Source organism: Mesitornis unicolor, unplaced genomic scaffold (genome assembly GCF_000695765.1).
Source record: "Mesitornis unicolor isolate BGI_N332 unplaced genomic scaffold, ASM69576v1 scaffold45891, whole genome shotgun sequence".
Classification (NCBI taxonomy): domain Eukaryota; kingdom Metazoa; phylum Chordata; class Aves; order Mesitornithiformes; family Mesitornithidae; genus Mesitornis; species Mesitornis unicolor.
Window position 1 is genome coordinate 1 of NW_010165291.1, and position 17097 is coordinate 17097.

General features: G+C 37.0%; 1 protein-coding gene across 1 annotated transcript; it reads left to right on the plus strand.

The window, feature by feature from the left end:
• Window positions 1–423: 423 nt before the first annotated feature.
• On the plus strand, window positions 424–13706 carry RMDN1 (regulator of microtubule dynamics 1; the record flags this gene model as incomplete). The annotated part of the gene is made up of 9 exons (XM_010194567.1): window positions 424–535; window positions 3199–3286; window positions 5029–5188; window positions 5878–5967; window positions 6612–6667; window positions 8505–8592; window positions 10079–10109; window positions 11386–11519; window positions 13512–13706. Coding segments are annotated over 9 exons (798 nt in total), but the record flags the coding sequence as incomplete, so codon positions are not given.
• Window positions 13707–17097: the final 3391 nt, after the last annotated feature.

Sequence of the window (17097 nt, forward strand, 5' to 3'; positions counted from 1 at the left end):
AGCCGGGTTGCCGCTCTTGAGGGGCGGTGGCGGGCGCGGCCGCTTCCAAGGCTTTTTCGCGGGCGTGGGAGGGAGCAGCACTGGAGACTTCAGCACTGGGGGATGTAACCAAGGGCTGGTTCATTTTTGCAAAAGCTGGGATCTCTGTATTCGTTTGAAAACCAGCAGCTTGATTATTTTTTTCTTCTTGCCTTGTGTTTGCTCTATATTTATGATTTCAGCCTAGTGTTCTGTTCGTATCTTAAAACATAATTATGAGCCTTTTGAAAAAACTTTATTATTACTTTCTAATGAAGGTTTTTTTGCCTTTTAAAAGTCTTTTTTTCTGTTCAAAATCCGAAATATAAGTGTTCCCAAATACGAGAAAAACTTTAAACTCTGAGTGACAGTGTTTAGTAATGTGTATCTTGTGATCTTGTGCAGGTGCTTAGAAAAAACCTTCAGAGGGGGGCTGTGCTCTCAACAGGGACCTTTTTGATTTATGAAGCTCACAGGCTGATTTCTGGCTTTGCTGAGGTTCATGCAAGCTTCAAAGGTAATATTTACAAATTTTGAAGTACATAGGTTATTCTTACTTGAAATTTTTAGTGTCAGAATTATACACGAAAATGGTGTTATGCTTTTGATGTTCTCCATTAAAACTGCATGCAGTGTGTTTCCGCAGTAGGATGCTTTTGAAGTGGTTCAGGGCAGCCTTGTAGTAGTTCAACAAGTGACTCTTTCAAGTGGCACTGAAAGCACATCTAGGAACTCATCCTGTTTAGGATATAACACATGCTGAAGGTGCGTGATTCCTGATACCTAACTTACTGAGAAAGATATGGTTCAGTTAGGAATGAAGATCAAACCTTAATCAACTTGTAGGAATCTCAAGTTAGTTCAGTTTTTCAATGTGGGCACAGTGCGATTCCCATTTTCAAGCAACACTGAGATTGCATTTCAAACAAAATTGAGAAACGTGTTTTTTGTCAATCTGAAAAGGCGGAAGAAAAGCCTTGCTTTACCTACAAGAAACAAATAGAACAAGTGATAAAATGTCTGAATAAAGATAGACTCACTAATGGAAGAAAAGGAACATTACCTTAAAAGAGTATATTGTTACAGCCTGAGAACTTGTCTATCACATGATAAATTAAGGAGTTTTGAATGTAAGGCTAACTGGAGAATGAGCCTAACTGAAATGTCTGCTTACTCTGTAGTTTAGATAGTAATTAGTTCAGATAACCTGTTTCTCTGTGTCTCAGAGGAACATCTTAGAAGTTTATGCTTACAGAAATAAAAATTCAGATAATAGCCTTTTGAACTGATATGGAACTGTTTCATTTACTGTAATAGAAGGAAGTTCGATGAATAGATTTAAGATAGCTATTCAGTATGCAAATAAGAAAATTTCCCACGAGGAACATAAACAGCACTACTTAGTTGCCTCTGGTTTAAACTGCCTTAGTTACCCTGCCTAAACTTTAATCTGGCATTTACATTGCCCAGAAAAGCAATGTTAGTTTGCATTCTTTGCAAGACAAGTACTAGATAGGGTGAAAATAAGAGTAAAATGGAAGTAACTGAAAAATACTCTTAAATAAATGAAACTCTAATCATTTACGTAAAGCACTTGGTGGGAAATGTGTTCAGAAAGTTTGAGTTCTGGGCATTTAGGCATTAGCTATGTTAGTAGTGTTAAACAAGCAAACATAACAGTTCACTGAAAATAATACTGAAGATGTACCAGGAAGCTAATCTGGGACACTAAAATCCAAAGTCCATGTAGACTGTTATCTGGTCTTTGAAATTGTTGATAGAAGACATTTAGAGATGGTGGGGTTAAAAATTATCCAGAATGTTTTCCTAATCTTCACTGATTTATGTTCTACGATTTTTTAAAGCTGAAGAGGAGGCTTTTGTGTTTAGTACCTTTCAATTTTTTTTTCTTCTATAAGTAAAACTGTGCTGCCGTAAAACATCACTACTGTATTTAGTAGATAATTTGGAAAAAGAAAGCTTATAAACATGTTTAATTCTTATGAAGGGGATGGAGGGTAGAGCTTACATTTTGACTTAGAAGTTTAATCATGCACCTAAGAGTGATACTAAAGAGACAATAAGCACAGCTGAAAGTTCTGTAAGAAATCAGACAAGGCTTTTGACTTAAAATGGAATCTTTGCATGTCTTAATGTTGGCAGAAGAGTGAACTTGGGAGTTTGTTCTTCTGTTAAAGACACTTCAATAGAATTATTTACATGCTTTCCTTTGGGTATTTTTCCTCCTAATTCCATCTGTTCTCGTGGTAGAATCCTGCATTGTGTGGTGTCTGAGATTTGTGATTCTAGAATGCTGTTTTATGTACTCTGTACGTACTGTATTTATTTGTGTATCATTATAATCGGCTAGTTGTGGAAATTGTACTCCCCCATTTCTGTTGTGTTTTAAAGTATTCTCTAGAAAAAGTATTGAAGTATAATAAGAATAATGGGTACTTAGTTCATAAATTGATACACTAGAAAGCCAATTCTGATTATCAAATTAGTTTTGCATTTTGTATGTTGAACACTGAAGTTTCAGTAGATGAACTGCATTTTTCAGAGTCATGTCTGTGAGAATCTTAAGGACATCAGGCAGAAAATGTTTTGAGCAATATTTCAGTTTGACTTGTTGAGTAGGATAATGGGACCCACTCAATCTGCAGTCATATTCTGGCAAAACTATGGAACTGTATTGAGAATGAAGAATTTATTATTACTATTATTATTATATTCAAATTATGTGCATATAGTAATGAAGGGGTTTTGTTATTCTCAGATTTCCACTGCACTTGCCCTCCTGGTCACATTTTTTGTATTTTTTTTTCCTGGTCTTTTCACAAAGAAAACAAATTGCTTCTAGAATTCTGATGCATTGAGAAAGATGCTTTTAAGTGTTAAATCCATTAAGCATCCAAAGCTCTGTTGCTGAAAGCTGTTTTGGAGTTTCATGAGAGAGGCATGCATTCAACACTAAAACTAGTTGTTCCTTGGACACGTAGCTTATTCGATCCCATGGCATGTGTAAGTTGTTTGGAATGATGGCCTAAAAAGAAACTAGATCATTTGCTTGTTGTGTTTCAGCTAGGTTGTCTTGCTCTTCAGTGTTTTGTTTATGCTGTAATATCTTAAGTACATGTAATTTGTTCTTCTGTTTCTACATTTTTATTCCTTATTAAGTGGAAGAAGTTATAGAGCAAGCAGACTACCTGTATGGGAGTGGAGAAACTGAAAAGCTGTATCGGTTGCTGGCTCAACATAAAAATAGGTACTTGATTGCATTGAGACTTCTTTTCTGTGCTCTTCCGTGTCAGTGTTTCAACTAGTGATCGCACTGTGGTATGCTGGAGAGCCTTGCTTTCACCCTTATGTAAGCAGGAAAGAAGGACTCTTGATCTTTCTCCTTCTAATGGAAAAATGAATTGAGAAAGGACTGGTGAAAGGTAAGGATTAACACTCATTATTTTCAGCCTTGCAAAGGATTGGGTTTTGCTTGTTTGTTTTGTTACTCTAAGAATCCTTTAAAATATAATGCAAAACCTCATAATGTGTCTACACATTACTAAAGTATCAAAGTACCTAGAATTCAGGTATTGAAAATTTTTGAGAGTCGCTGTTTCGTTTCATTACTGACCAGCTGTCCTTTCTGTTTTCATTTGTCTCATGTTAGGATTTGAGTTTGAACAAAAAAAAGCTCCTTAGTCATGCAGTTATGTCTTAACTGCACAAAGCATTATTGATGAGCAAACTGGGACAAGCTGTTTACAGAAAAAGTAGAAAATGCACTGCAAACTGAAGAGTCCATTCCTTTGGAGGAGACAAGGCATCTCACTCCTAGAAAGTTTCTGGAGAAAATCAACTGTTCAGTTGTTTTCAGTAGTTTCAGTAGTTTTCAGATTATTGGTGTTTGTTTTGTTTTTGTTTTGGGTTGGTTGGTGGTTTGTTGGGGTTTTTTTTCTCTTGTTCTTGCCAGGTGTGCATGTATAAAGCTTGAGAAGTCAAATGACCATTGCAGCCTGTAAGGGACACCATGTCATGGGCAAGGTGTAAGCTTGCCACTAGGTGTATAACAATACTAGTTATTCTATGAGGAGTAATGATTCCAGTAGCAGTACTCAACTTTTTTGTGATTTGGCTGAAAAATGAGTCTGCTCTTTCTGTGTTACTGTGTTAATTTGACCAGGATTGCTGCATTGTGAGCACTGACTCAGCTTTACTCCAGATAAGAAAACTGGCTTTTATTGGTACTCTGAGTTTAGCAATAGTCAGTAAATGCTTTTTAATGTTTTTGGGTTTTGGTAGTTTTGACTTCAGTATTCCTGTTGTTGTGGAGGGAAGGATGGGGTAGAGTTTTATAGCCAGATAGCCTGAACCTCTGAAAGTCTTGCTAAACTTAAGATAAGTATTAAAATGGTATTTAGGTAAAAGTATAGTAACGTGCAAGCAGTGTTTCAAAGCAGTATGTTCACAAAATAATACCACTTAGTACCTTATCTTTGGCTATAAATTACCATATACTATTTGATATAGTGATATAAATAAGTATATAAATGTACAGTTTTATGTCATGATGATATGGCTAATCTGTCTTTTCACTGTTGTGGGAAGGATTTCATTATTTAGGTACAATTACATGGAAAAAGATGCATAATATTTTAAACGTTCCTAGTAAACATTAATACTGTATCAGTGGAATGCTGCAGAAATGCTCCTTGATTTTTTTGTGGAGTGGTACTGTTGGGTTTTTAAATCTGCATCATTTTGAGAAAACAAAGTCCTTTCCTACAAATCTGTTTGCTTCACAGACCAGAATGACAGAACAAAGGTATGATCAGTCTATAATGGAGGGCTTTCATTTCTTGTTCGTTGCTTTGGGGTTGTACAGAATAATAGATGATGCACGGTTGTCTTATTGCCCACTTGAGATTAACATTGCAAGACTTGTTTAAGACCTCTGCTTGCTTTGTTTCCATTATTGCTTTAACACATTGGTGTTCTGTTCATAACTAGTGATGACGCAGAGTTGTTATGGCGGCTGGCACGGGCGTCACGAGACCTAGCTCAGCTTAGCAGTACTTCTGCAGAGGAGAAACGACAACTGACATATGAATCCCTTGAGTATGCAAAAAAGGCACTTGAAAAAAATGAATCAAATTTTGCAGCGCACAAGGTGAGCCAAGCAAAACAATTTAAACTGAAATTTTGTTCTTTGATTTCTGCCAGTAGAAACTGGAACAAATGTCATTGTGCTGCTTCAGCAAACTTTAGCGTAATTTAACTCTTCAACTGACAATGAGCGAGACTTCTAATTCCCACTATTTTTTTTGAAAGATCAGACTTTTGAAGCTAAATTTCCTCTATACAGGAAACAGGAGCTGGTTAAATGTGTGCAGGATTATGGAAAGGTGACTGCTTAGGTTGATAACAGTTGATGTGAGCAGCTCACCCTTCTCTGATGCAACCTTAAAGATGTGGTACATGTCTCGCATTCAGCATGCTGTTTCTGTGCACATTAGCTTTTTAGAGTTTCACTGGAAATACAATGGCTCTGGCTTCTTTCTAGCCCCCTCCCACCCCCCCCCCTTTTTTTTTTTTTTTTTTGTGCTGCTCCTCCTTTCACAGGCAGAAAGGTAACAGGTATGGTAAATTGTGTTGGCATCTTGGGTGAGAAGAGGACATTGATTCCCTTACACGTGCAGGCCAGCAGGTTGTTCTGATGCTGCCTGAGCCATTCATAACAAATACTTCTTGCTGCTCGTTAGTAGAAGTGGCAGCTGTTCTGGGTTGGGTTTTTAAAAATTTACTATTAATAGCTATAGTGCTGTATTAAATATTTCATTTTTATTCTTTGAATTACAGTGGTATGCAATTTGCCTCAGCGATGTTGGAGATTTTGAAGGAATCAAGACTAAGATTGGAAATGCCATTGTTATCAAAGAGCACTTCCAGGTAATGTAAACACATTTTGCATACAACAGCATTAATGCATCCAATATGTAGACTGTGTGAGAGTTGGGAACTATTTTTTGGCCAAATTTTTCAAGTGTAGTCCTGTTCAGATCTCCTGGTGACACTGTTTTTTGGGTTACTGTGACAGTCCTGAATGCCCCAGCAACAGGGAGTACAAATTATCTTCTGTAGTAAACTAAGTCCCTATAGAAGAAGAAGAAGGGAGTCTTGAAATAGCTGAAGTGCTTTTGACACTTCTTAAAATGTAACTGTGGTATTGAGAAATGGATGTGTGCCTGTCCTTTTAACTGGGGATTGTGTAGCAGTGAAGGACAAATAGTGGAGAAGAGAAAGGACTACTAATTTTATATCACCAGAAAGTATATCAAAATCCAAACAAGTCTCATGTAAAACTCTTTAATGACCTACTAAACAGAAGTGCTTAGAAATCTGTTAGTCTGTATTTTTTTGGGAGTCAGCTGATTCAGTTGTGCTCTGAATAAATACCATATCATCTTGCAATTCTACATACTGTTAATCTAGTTTAATTACAGTAGGATAACAAGTCTATCTTTTAAAATGTATTTTAATCCAAATATGGCAGAACAGCTCCTTACTCCTTGTGGTTTTATCACCCTCACTAGAGAGCCATTGAACTGAATCCAAAAGATGCTACAACAATTCATCTTATCGGCATTTGGTAAGGCTAATTTTCAAACTAAAGTTACCATGTGACAAAGAAAAATGCCAGAATAGAAAATGTCTATATGAATTGCAAAAATGCTTGAAATAATTCAGTGGCTTGTAATTAGTTTAAGCATACATGAAGACCTATTGAATGGGTGTAGGATGTCATGTCTTGGAAAAAGCATGCTCTTAGTTCTTATGCAGCTCAAAAAGCTGAAAAATAATTGTTAATTCAATTTGTTTTACTGTATGGAACCATTAAAAATTAATTTCGCAGACAAAAGTATGTTTCCATACCAGGCATTGGAGATTGTGAGTGCTACTTACTTTGTACTTTTGCTGTGAATGGAGACAAAACTCAGTGCTGAATTTACATTGAATTTCAGTCATGGCTGCAACTTAATACAATCTGTGTAGAGTGAAAAGCTATCAAAAGTGCTGTGTGTTCCTAAAATAACTTCATTGTTGTCTGTCAGGATACTGTATTTTAAGTTACATTTAAGTAAAGGCAGTATATTTTGTGTTAGTGAGAGACTCCAGACAGCATTTCTGGTTATTTGTCTGAAAGAAACCAAAGCTGCTACTTTGTTTAAAAGGAAATTTCTATGGTGAGATTGAAAATGAATAAAACCAGTGTACATACTAAAAACCACAGACAGCTTCTCTTACTTTTCTTTCTGGCCTCTTGAGCATCGGAGTAAACTATAATCTGTTGTTCCAGAATATTATAGTAGTTTATAGACTTCAGTTTTTTAGTGTCCACCACTTATTCCCACCTGACTTAACAATTGCAATAGTCCAAATTTTTCAACAGAAGCATATGCTGTACCAATTGAATGAGCCTTAAGGTCAGTTTCCTGACAGTGTTCCTGTTCTGGAGAGTACTTAAGACATTGTTCCTAAGGAAAATTAGAAAAGGTGATCAGAAATGTGAGTTTATTATTGCTTGTGGCACTGTAATATCCCCATATTTTATACTTCTTATTGAATCCCAGAGTGTCTTCATCTGAAACTGGGATTTGGTATCAGCCAACTCTTGAGTATTTTTCTCCTTTCTCTTTCTGGTCTGTCCTGGAGTGAACTTCTTTTATTGGCATTTCCGACAAGGCATGTTCAATGGCAAAATTTCTACTCAGATCGTGTATTCCATGCCCTCCCATCTCTCCTCTGAACACTTGTATTTATTTGTATTTATTAATTTTCACCTCTTCCCGAGTGCTCTGTTTCACACAGTGAAGAATATTTTTATACTCTCTGTGGAAGGGAAATAAAGTTGTTGAATGTTTATACCTAGAATGTTATATGTATTTGAAACACTTAACAAAAGTTTAATCCTTTCAGCACTTCTAAGGTAGGTGACTGACTACTTTTGTTATTTAGTAGACAGGAAAACAGTGTAGAATGGCCTAGCCTAGAACACAATAGCTTGATTCTTGGGTTTATTTTCATTCTTGTAGATAAGAGTCTTTCAGGAATGTGCTGCAGATCTGCTTTATATTAATAATTGAGAAAAACAAGCTAATGGCGAGGTAAGGCAATGACATTACTCAGTTGTGCCCTGGTTTTGCAAAGTATATCAAATACACATAAATCGTTACAATTGAGCTGTACAAAGACAGCTCAAAAGCTGTCTCATGGTTAATAACTGTTGCCAGTTTTGTTTAACATAATAGCAGTTCCCAGTAAAAGACACACCAAAACCTCTATAGCAGAGCTGCTCAGCAACTTCAAACATCTGGAGTCGTCGTGACTCTTGGCATCAGCAATTATGATGTCCAAGATATGAGGATGTTACTCAAAAACAAGAGAAACGTGTGAAGGGTATATACAAATGTTTCCTTTTACTCCAGGTGTTACTCCTTTGCTGAAATGCCATGGTACCAAAGAAAAATAGCTGCAGCGCTATTTGCCACACCACCAACATCCACATTTCAAGAGGTACAATATGAAAATGTTTCACAGATTATTATTCACCCCCCCCCGAGCTGCTGATACACTTTTACTAATTTTCCTGACAAAGCTGACCTCTGCTTATGGAGTAAGCATGGACTTGTGAGTTTACAACTGTCATTAGTAAAATGAGAATGTAAGAGGAGAGAGGGATATCTGAAAACAAAATTGTTCGGCTGTAGCACACACAGAAGAATGAAAATTATTTCATGTAGTTTGTGCAGCAGAAGATAACAAGCTATATTTAACTTAGCTTGTATTTACTATTATGATCTGTTGCAGATAATTGTCTGTACTGGTTCCAGTGCTGATGATATATATGATGGTATTATACCATGTACTTATTTGATAGGACTATTAGAATTGTCCCTTTATATTAAATGCAAAAAGCAACAACTTGCTTTGTTACTTACCGTGAACAAATACCGTCTTATCCCCTGGCTACATATGGTGTCATTTTTTTTTTCAGTTGAAAGTATTTATCTCTTCATCTTTGCTATGAAAATTCCAAACATACTCTCCAGACGTATCTCTTCTAGGGTGTCTAACAGTATGCATCTTACTGTAACACTTGTACATGTATAGAAACTTGAAAATTAAATTGGTAATAGGAAAGTTTGCTGCAGCTGTTATAATCTTTTTTTGTTTAGATCAACCAATAACTGGCCCACTAGGTTTTGTTCCTTTAAGAGAGGAAGCGGGAAGGAGTCACTAGAAAGTGTAGAAGGCTGCTTGCTGTTACACAAAAAGCAATTTAAGCTGTGGTTGAAAAAGAAATCACATTTTTAATGGAATGTCAAGCTTGTATGTTTTGCTGGAAAGTGTCAGCCAGGATTTCGAGTACTGCAGAATTGTGCCAGTCCCAGCATGGAGTTCTGTAGCTCTCAAAGTAGCCGAAGAGGCAGACTTGTCCCAGAACCTGTAGTTGAGCCCTGTGGGTAAGAATGGACTGAAATTTCTCATGTGCAGGATGAGAAACTAGTTGAAAAGTACGTGCGGATTTCATAACGGTTTATTCTAATGTAAGAAGATACTTAGTATCTTCTGATTCTGTAGGAATCAGTTCTCTGTGAAGTATTTATCAACATTCATGACCTGAATTATAGGATATGTGTCACCTATTAAATTTATATGTGAGAACTGGCTGGGGAAAACTGTAGATATGCTGGATGGTAGAAATAAAATTCAAAATTATATTGACAAGTTGGAGATTGAAAAAGCACTATTCAGTTTGCTAGGGACAAATATGAGGAGGAACTGGCAGAGGAATAGTTGGATAACTGGTTCTGTTGAGAAGATTTCAAACCTGATTGTACATTGAATGAGAATCATCAGTACATGATGGAATTAATAAAAACAGATAATGTACAGCAGGTCCTTCTTCAGCTACGTTAAGCATGCGTGTAAGGCTTTAGTTTGACTTCTGTGTTCAGTTTATTCTCCATTGTAAAGAAGACAACCTTATCTTTTGCAGGCCCTCCGTTACTTCCACATGGCAGAGGAAGGTAATACTTCCAGTGTTTTTGGAAAGAATGGTATCTTCTATGAATGATGACTTGCAATAAACCTCTAGCTTCTGCTGTTAATAGCGTATGAGCTGCTGATCAATGTATCAGCTTGTTGCAATAGTCAACACACTAGACCGTAACGTTGGAGTATTTAATCAGAGATACTCAAGGTATGTTACACGCTTACTATCATCACTTAAGAGTGTAACGTGAGGGGTTTTTCAGAGTAAGTATTAAAGTGAAATTTGTACCTTCCTTAGTAACAAAGTGTGCTTCCTCAGGGCCTTCAACTGGAATGCAGGGGGAAGCAGCAAGCTAAAAAAGGGAATTTTAAGTAACTTTTTCTAAATTTTCTTAGAAGTTCAAAAGTCCTCTGTATTTTAAGTAGTCCAACAGAAAAAGCACACTCTTTATTATTTCAGAAGCTAGTTGGATCAGAGTGCCAATCTAAATGGCACTAAAACTATCTGTATGTAAAAGACAATATGGACCTACTGTTTCTCCAGGAGTGAAGCCATAAGCAAAACTGAGTAGCTAAAAGATAAAGGAAAACAAAAGACTGTTCTGTGACAGATTTGTATATAGTTATATCAGTGAAGTTTAAAGGAAAAGTTCATTGCATATCTTCCCCTGGGTGTCAAGTAATGCAGCTGTGAACTGCAGTGGTGGACCTAATTAAAAATTTGCTTCCAAAACACCTCCATATGTTTTGAATCCTGACCTTGTGTCCAGCAGCAGAGAAAGCCCGTGTGAACAGTGTGCAAGACTAGTCCCTAGTAATGACTGATAGCCAAAGCATGCCTTCTGAAAGCAGCTTCTTAAATCTCTCCTTTAAAAAGTTAAACGCTTGAGTTTTCTTTCTGTGTAGTGAAAGCTCACATAATATCTGTATGCTTGTGGTCTGAAGCTATAGGAAATGTGTCCTTTATTTCTTGCCTGTACTTTCTAAGCTGGTGGCATTGCCACAGCACCTACAAGGTCCAGAAAGGCAGAGAATCTACAAAGCAGAGCTGTTACGCGTCAAGCTCAGTGCTTCACGCTTTGTGAGGAATCCCTTTTCATTTAGTATGTTAACTGACAAGCTGCTAGCTAATGTAACTGTATATGAGACCAAAACCTAGCAAGTAAATGTTTTATGTTGGCTTCCTTCTGATCTAAAGCCAAAAACTATTAATCTTTTACGAAATAAGTATTTAAAGGGGCAATACTATATCATGGATTTGGTAGTATGCTGCTCATTCTCATTTAAAGCTTTTCTCCTGTCTCTGTACAGCTGACCCAAATTTCTACAGCAAAAATTTGCTCTTTTTGGGAAAGACATACTTGAAGTTAAACAATAAAAAGATGGCTCTTCTGTGGTTAAGCAAAGCGAAGGAATATCCTGCACATACAGAAGAAGACAAACAGGTAAGAAGTTCAGAACTGTAATAGTACAATTACATACTGTAACCAATGTGTATAGCATCCTGGTACTGGGATGTTTTATAAAATTAACTCAGAATAAATTGTAGCTCAGCACCTGTATTCCGGGATCACCCCCAAACACCAGACATTCTAGTATGTTGGTAACTGCCTCTGAACACAATGGTTGGAAATACTGTTTATAATAAAGAACTGTTATCCTTTCTTCTTCATTATGTTTTTTTTAGTGCTAACAACAACCCATCTTTAACTGTGTTGAAGTTAAGGTAGGCACCTGAGCTAACCTTTGTCAATGTGAGCACAGATTTGCTTTTCATACGATTTATACCTTTCCAGTTTGAGGCATAATTTGGAAGAGCTAAAAACCACATGAGGAAGAAAAAAGCATGGATGTATCAAACACTTGCTAGATCCATAAAACTTAAAACTGCAGTCCTTTCCAGGCCCCTAGGGAGGGATTCAGACTATCTGAATTGAGAAAATAGAAGTAATGCATCTCTGACACCATATCTCCAATGCTAGGTCACATGAGGCACCTCATTACCCGTTTGAGATGCTTCAAATGATCCTGGTTTGGATGGGTAGATCGCTGCTTCCTACCTAAACATGTACAGAGTACTTCCAGGAGGGGTAATCCATTAGACTTGTTCAGACTTCATACTGCACTCAGTATAAACCACAGTAATTGCAGTTATCTTTCATAAACAATCCTGTTAGCATTGGGACTCACAAAGCGTGATTTCCAATTTATTTTTCTTATGGTTGGCTGACCTCTAATTCATTTGGTGTGCAGCTGCAGTGTGAGATGCCTTTACTGTTACAGAAAATACCCAAATGTGTGTGTTGTGACATTCTGAATGTGCTAATCGTAAAAAATGCTTTGGTAGGATTTTGCACTTAGAACCTCAGGAAAAAACCCACTACTGACATTTCCCTCTGTAAATTCTCTAGTAAGGCTCAAATGGATTCTTCCAAAAATGAGCTCCTTCAGGAACATCTTGTAGAAATAGGAGTAAGGGTTCTGTTCCTTTGCTGCTTTGCAAAATGTATAGGAATTCAGTAGCCTAAAGGAGCTGTGGTATCAGGTATCTGTGGAATTGGTCGCTTTGTCTGACAGCTACTGGAGGCACACGTGACACCAGTGATTGCAGAAGTTTGTCTTTCTTTAGAAACCACATAAAAGGAGTCAGTAGTGATTTTTGTGCAGTAGCCAAGTTGTTAAACTGCTTACCTGCCTGGCCTTCTGGTACAAGCATCTCTTACCTCCTAGAAGTGTGCAGAGCTGCTGAACTCAGAGAGGTGGTGGTCTCATTCTGTGGGTGAATGTGTAACATGCACAATTCACTGGGAACTAGACTTGCTGGTCCGGTAAGAAGGAATTTGCCTGTGCGAAGGAATTGGAATTCTTATCTCTGCGTAAGAGGTTGGCATAAGTAGGTTTTCTTACCTGTGAGTATGTGACTTGTGTTATCTGCGCTGCTTGCTCTGTCAGGACCAGAAGTTTGTTGTTTTTTTGTTTTGAATATAGATGTTAGAAGTCATATTCAAATTTTGTTAGATTTTACCTAGAATTCCTAGGCAAAGGGAGTCTCAGAAGCAGTCTTCTCACACTTCCTTAGCCACTGTCCAGTTTTGAAAACCCTGGGTTGGTTGGTTATGGTCAGAAACAGGACAACTTACTACATGCTGCTATTGGACTACAACAAATCAAGTGCTAATCATCTGTATTCAATCCAAATAAACTTACTATATATAGTAATTGAATTACATGGAAGGCATTGGCTTAAGTGGTTTTATTCCCATTCATGTTTCAAGTGTTGATCATCTTGAACTACAAAAGAAAAATTGCTTGTCTTAGGCAGGTTCTGAATTTACAGAACTGTGGTGAAACGTTTATGTGCGTGCAGGGTAAGTTCTGCTAGAGAAGCCTGTAACTACGTGGCACCATTTTGTTATGAGTGTATTTTTTTCTTTCAGGTACAGAAAGAAGCTTTGGAGTTGCTTAATTCTATATAACAAGAAACAGGATCATGGGAATTCAGTGCCTCAGGTCTGAGCAGCATAGGAAGAAGAGACCAAATACTACTCTGGATTATTGAAGCTGGTAATAAATTACAGCCTAAACCTGCCACTGCCATCATGTTTCAGTTAAACTCATCGGGAAGATCTGTTTCATGATGTGATCCTGTCTGTTGATTTTGATGGGAATCACAGACAAGTGGGGTATACACTGGAGGGGAAAGGCTGGGACAGTGGTAGCACATGTTTTCAATTCAGGTTTTTACACTGCTCAGTGACAAGTTATTATTACCCATACATAAGAAACATGACTAGCATAATTTTAAAGAAAGGAGGCACAGGCCATGGTGTAATTATAAACCTGCATTTTTTTCTAGAGGGTTCTCTGTGAGGTTCAGTGGCTTTCAGGAGTAATATGTTCATATTATAAGAAGCCTTTACAGATTTCTCATTAAGGCTGCACAAGAAATCCTAATTCTAGTGCACTTAAATGCTCGCGTTTGACTTTGCAAAAAGTGTTGTGGTTAAAAAAAAATAAGGAATATCTAAGAAAATCCTCTTCTGGGTGATAGGAAATATGAGTACTTACTTGCCCATGGAGAGGCTGTGAAATGAGGATTTAGTGGCTGCACAATGTTTGCTGGATGACTGCACCTCTTCCCCTAGATCATGATGACAGGAGGAATGCATACTCCCAGTACATTAGAAGTGAACTACAATTTGGAAGCACGTAGGCTTCTGTTTGTAGGGATAATGTGAAACTTTCTTCTTGCTACTACTTTAGCAGGAACTTTCACCAGAAAAATAGATTAACCTAAGTAAGTTGGATATCCAGCACAAAAAGTATTTACAGACTTTCCAAACAATATATTCTGATCACCCAGCAGAAAAAACAGGACCAAATGATGAAAAAAATGGTAGGCAATCAAATACATGTGGTATTGGCAGCAGAACAAATTGACTATAAATATCCAGTATTTGCTTTAACAGAAAAGGATACTGCAATCTATAGGAGGAAGATGAAGAAGGGCTTAAATTGCTTGGACTAACAAACCAAGCCTGTGCCAAGTCATAGTAAAAATCCACAGAGGATCTACAGCTTTAAGTTTAGCCTCAGATCATTAAACTAGTTAAAAGATGGTTTTCTTCACTATGGTAAAGTAATCCTTATTTTTCTATTAGTAGAGCATCAAAATTACGTATTTGATGTGTCAAAAGTCCCAGGGTGGACTACATGCAGTGTTTCAGGGGCATTCTTTGAATTTTCTGCATTCAAAAGAAATTCTACAGAAACACCTGCTGTATACAAAACTGTTTCTAGCAGTCCTGTGGCTGAGGCACCTTCTGTGCCTTTGCTGCTGCAGAAAACAGTGTCTGCACAGAGAGGAAGGCCGTCAGGGTACCAAGTAAAGATTGCCTTCCCCCTCCTCACTGACTTCTTCCCTCCACCCCAGGTACAGCTTAATTATGGGGAATGTAAACAGGAAAAGAAAAAGTTACTCCCGCGGTATTACTGAAATTCCCAGCAAGTCCAAGTTAACTGTATGCACACACACACACACAAGTATATAAACTGTTGTGTTGGGTCTTTTTTTTTTCTCTCTCAAAAGCCATGCTTTCAGGCAGTCCTTCAAAACCGATTAACACATTATATTCACGTATAGGTGGCCAAGAGCTTGGTTTTTTTCTCTTCCTAACACCCACAGGAAAAGCTACTGCAGTTACGAGACAGCTAAAATTATCCAAACAATAAACCAACTACATTCTTGTGATGTGCTGTCTTTTTTATTATTATTTTGTTCACTTACTCACAGATTCACAAAATCCAGCAGGTGCTAGTGGGTCACCAAGTCATTCAGTAGTGCAAATTCGTGAAGCTCATCTCTATGACATTTAGCTCTCTTCGTTATCTTTTAGGCAAGCCACACGCTCTTCTGTTGCCCAGCCTTTGACATTTGGGTTTTGGGTTTTTTTTTTTAAAGCTTCCTTCACTCTACCCAGCATAAGTAAGTCGTAATTTAAGTGATTTGCACTTGAAATTAATTTAATGCTGTATTTATGAAAATGGTTTTGCAGAAAACCTTTGGTGTAGCATGTATAACCCTTCAAGTGGTGGACATTATTGAAACTTACAGAAAGTCGATGTAAAACAGCAGTCGATTGGGCCCATTGCTCTACTGGTGGTAACAGCTCCACAGTAAACTGTGCACAGTGAATACAAAGCCTCAGGAGAATCCAGTATGTAGAAAAATAAAATTTTGGCAGAATTCAGTTGCTGTATTAGAAAGACACATGAACAAATACAGCTGGGTTTCTTCTGCGTGTACACTTTTAACAGTGCAATATGATATGTTACAGAAGTGGTTTAATCATACTGTAAGAAATAATTTTCATGTGTGTACAAAACTCTGTATAAGTTAAATGTAATGGAATTTACAGTTAATATTTAAAGCATGATACAAATGTTAAGTTTAAACATGTTTTTATAATAAGGAAGCATGGTTTGCTAAAAGTAGCATTTATTATAATTCACATGAATAAAATGTTAATTTTGTATTTTTTTAACAAATCTTTGCAGTTCAGCAAATGCCCTCAATGCCAATAAAACTAATTATTAAAATGGCTTTATATTATTGTGCAATTAGGACAAACTTGACCTAGATAAAAGAATGACAGGTTTTAGACATACTTGATTCAGGTACGTCTGACTTTCTCCAAGAATTTAAAAGGAATGAGAGTATTTAATACTCGAGAATATTTTTATCTGTGCAAAGCTTATGTAACTTGCATTTTATTTGGGTTTACTAGATCCAATAACTGAAACTGAACACGAACAGAGAGAGCAGCAAAGTTCACATTTCCTTTTGTATACTCTTAGAGCTCAGTTTACATTCAGCTACTCTACAAAGTTGTAAAAAGGACATCAAAATTTAAAAGGGAAACAAAAAAACAAACAAAAGAGAAACCTGTAAGACACCAGACCAAGGAGAGAATGTGTAATATTTTCTCTTTTATTATTATTTTTTCTTTGCAGATTACCTAACATCCTCGTGGTAATAACCCAAGGTAATATGTAAACAAATTTCAATGCTGCTCAAATGAATTAAAATATTCTGTTCAGGTCCTGCAGTAAGTCTGAACAGTGGCACCAATTCCTTTCAACATTAAATCACATTCACCTTATTGTACATGACTCCTGTGCAAGTAGTAAAGGCTTTATTCATGACCTTGGCTACAGCGATAGAGGGATATATCAGCTATTTACGTATTTAAAAAATTAAACTGACAGAACAACATATTCTGTCGTCTCAAATACCAGCAGCATCTTTCTACATATTTAGGATACGTTTGGCCTAAGCCTTTAACACCTTTTAAAACAGCCATGCAATAAAACAAACTTGGAGATGTTTCTTTAGAGAGAACACAGAGCAGTTTAGACATTTTTGTGAATAATAAAGCCAAGATAAAGCAAATCCAGGCCCTTTTAAATGGCTGCAACTTTTCAAACACTTAAAGCTCTATAAAACTAGAGCCTATTAGTATA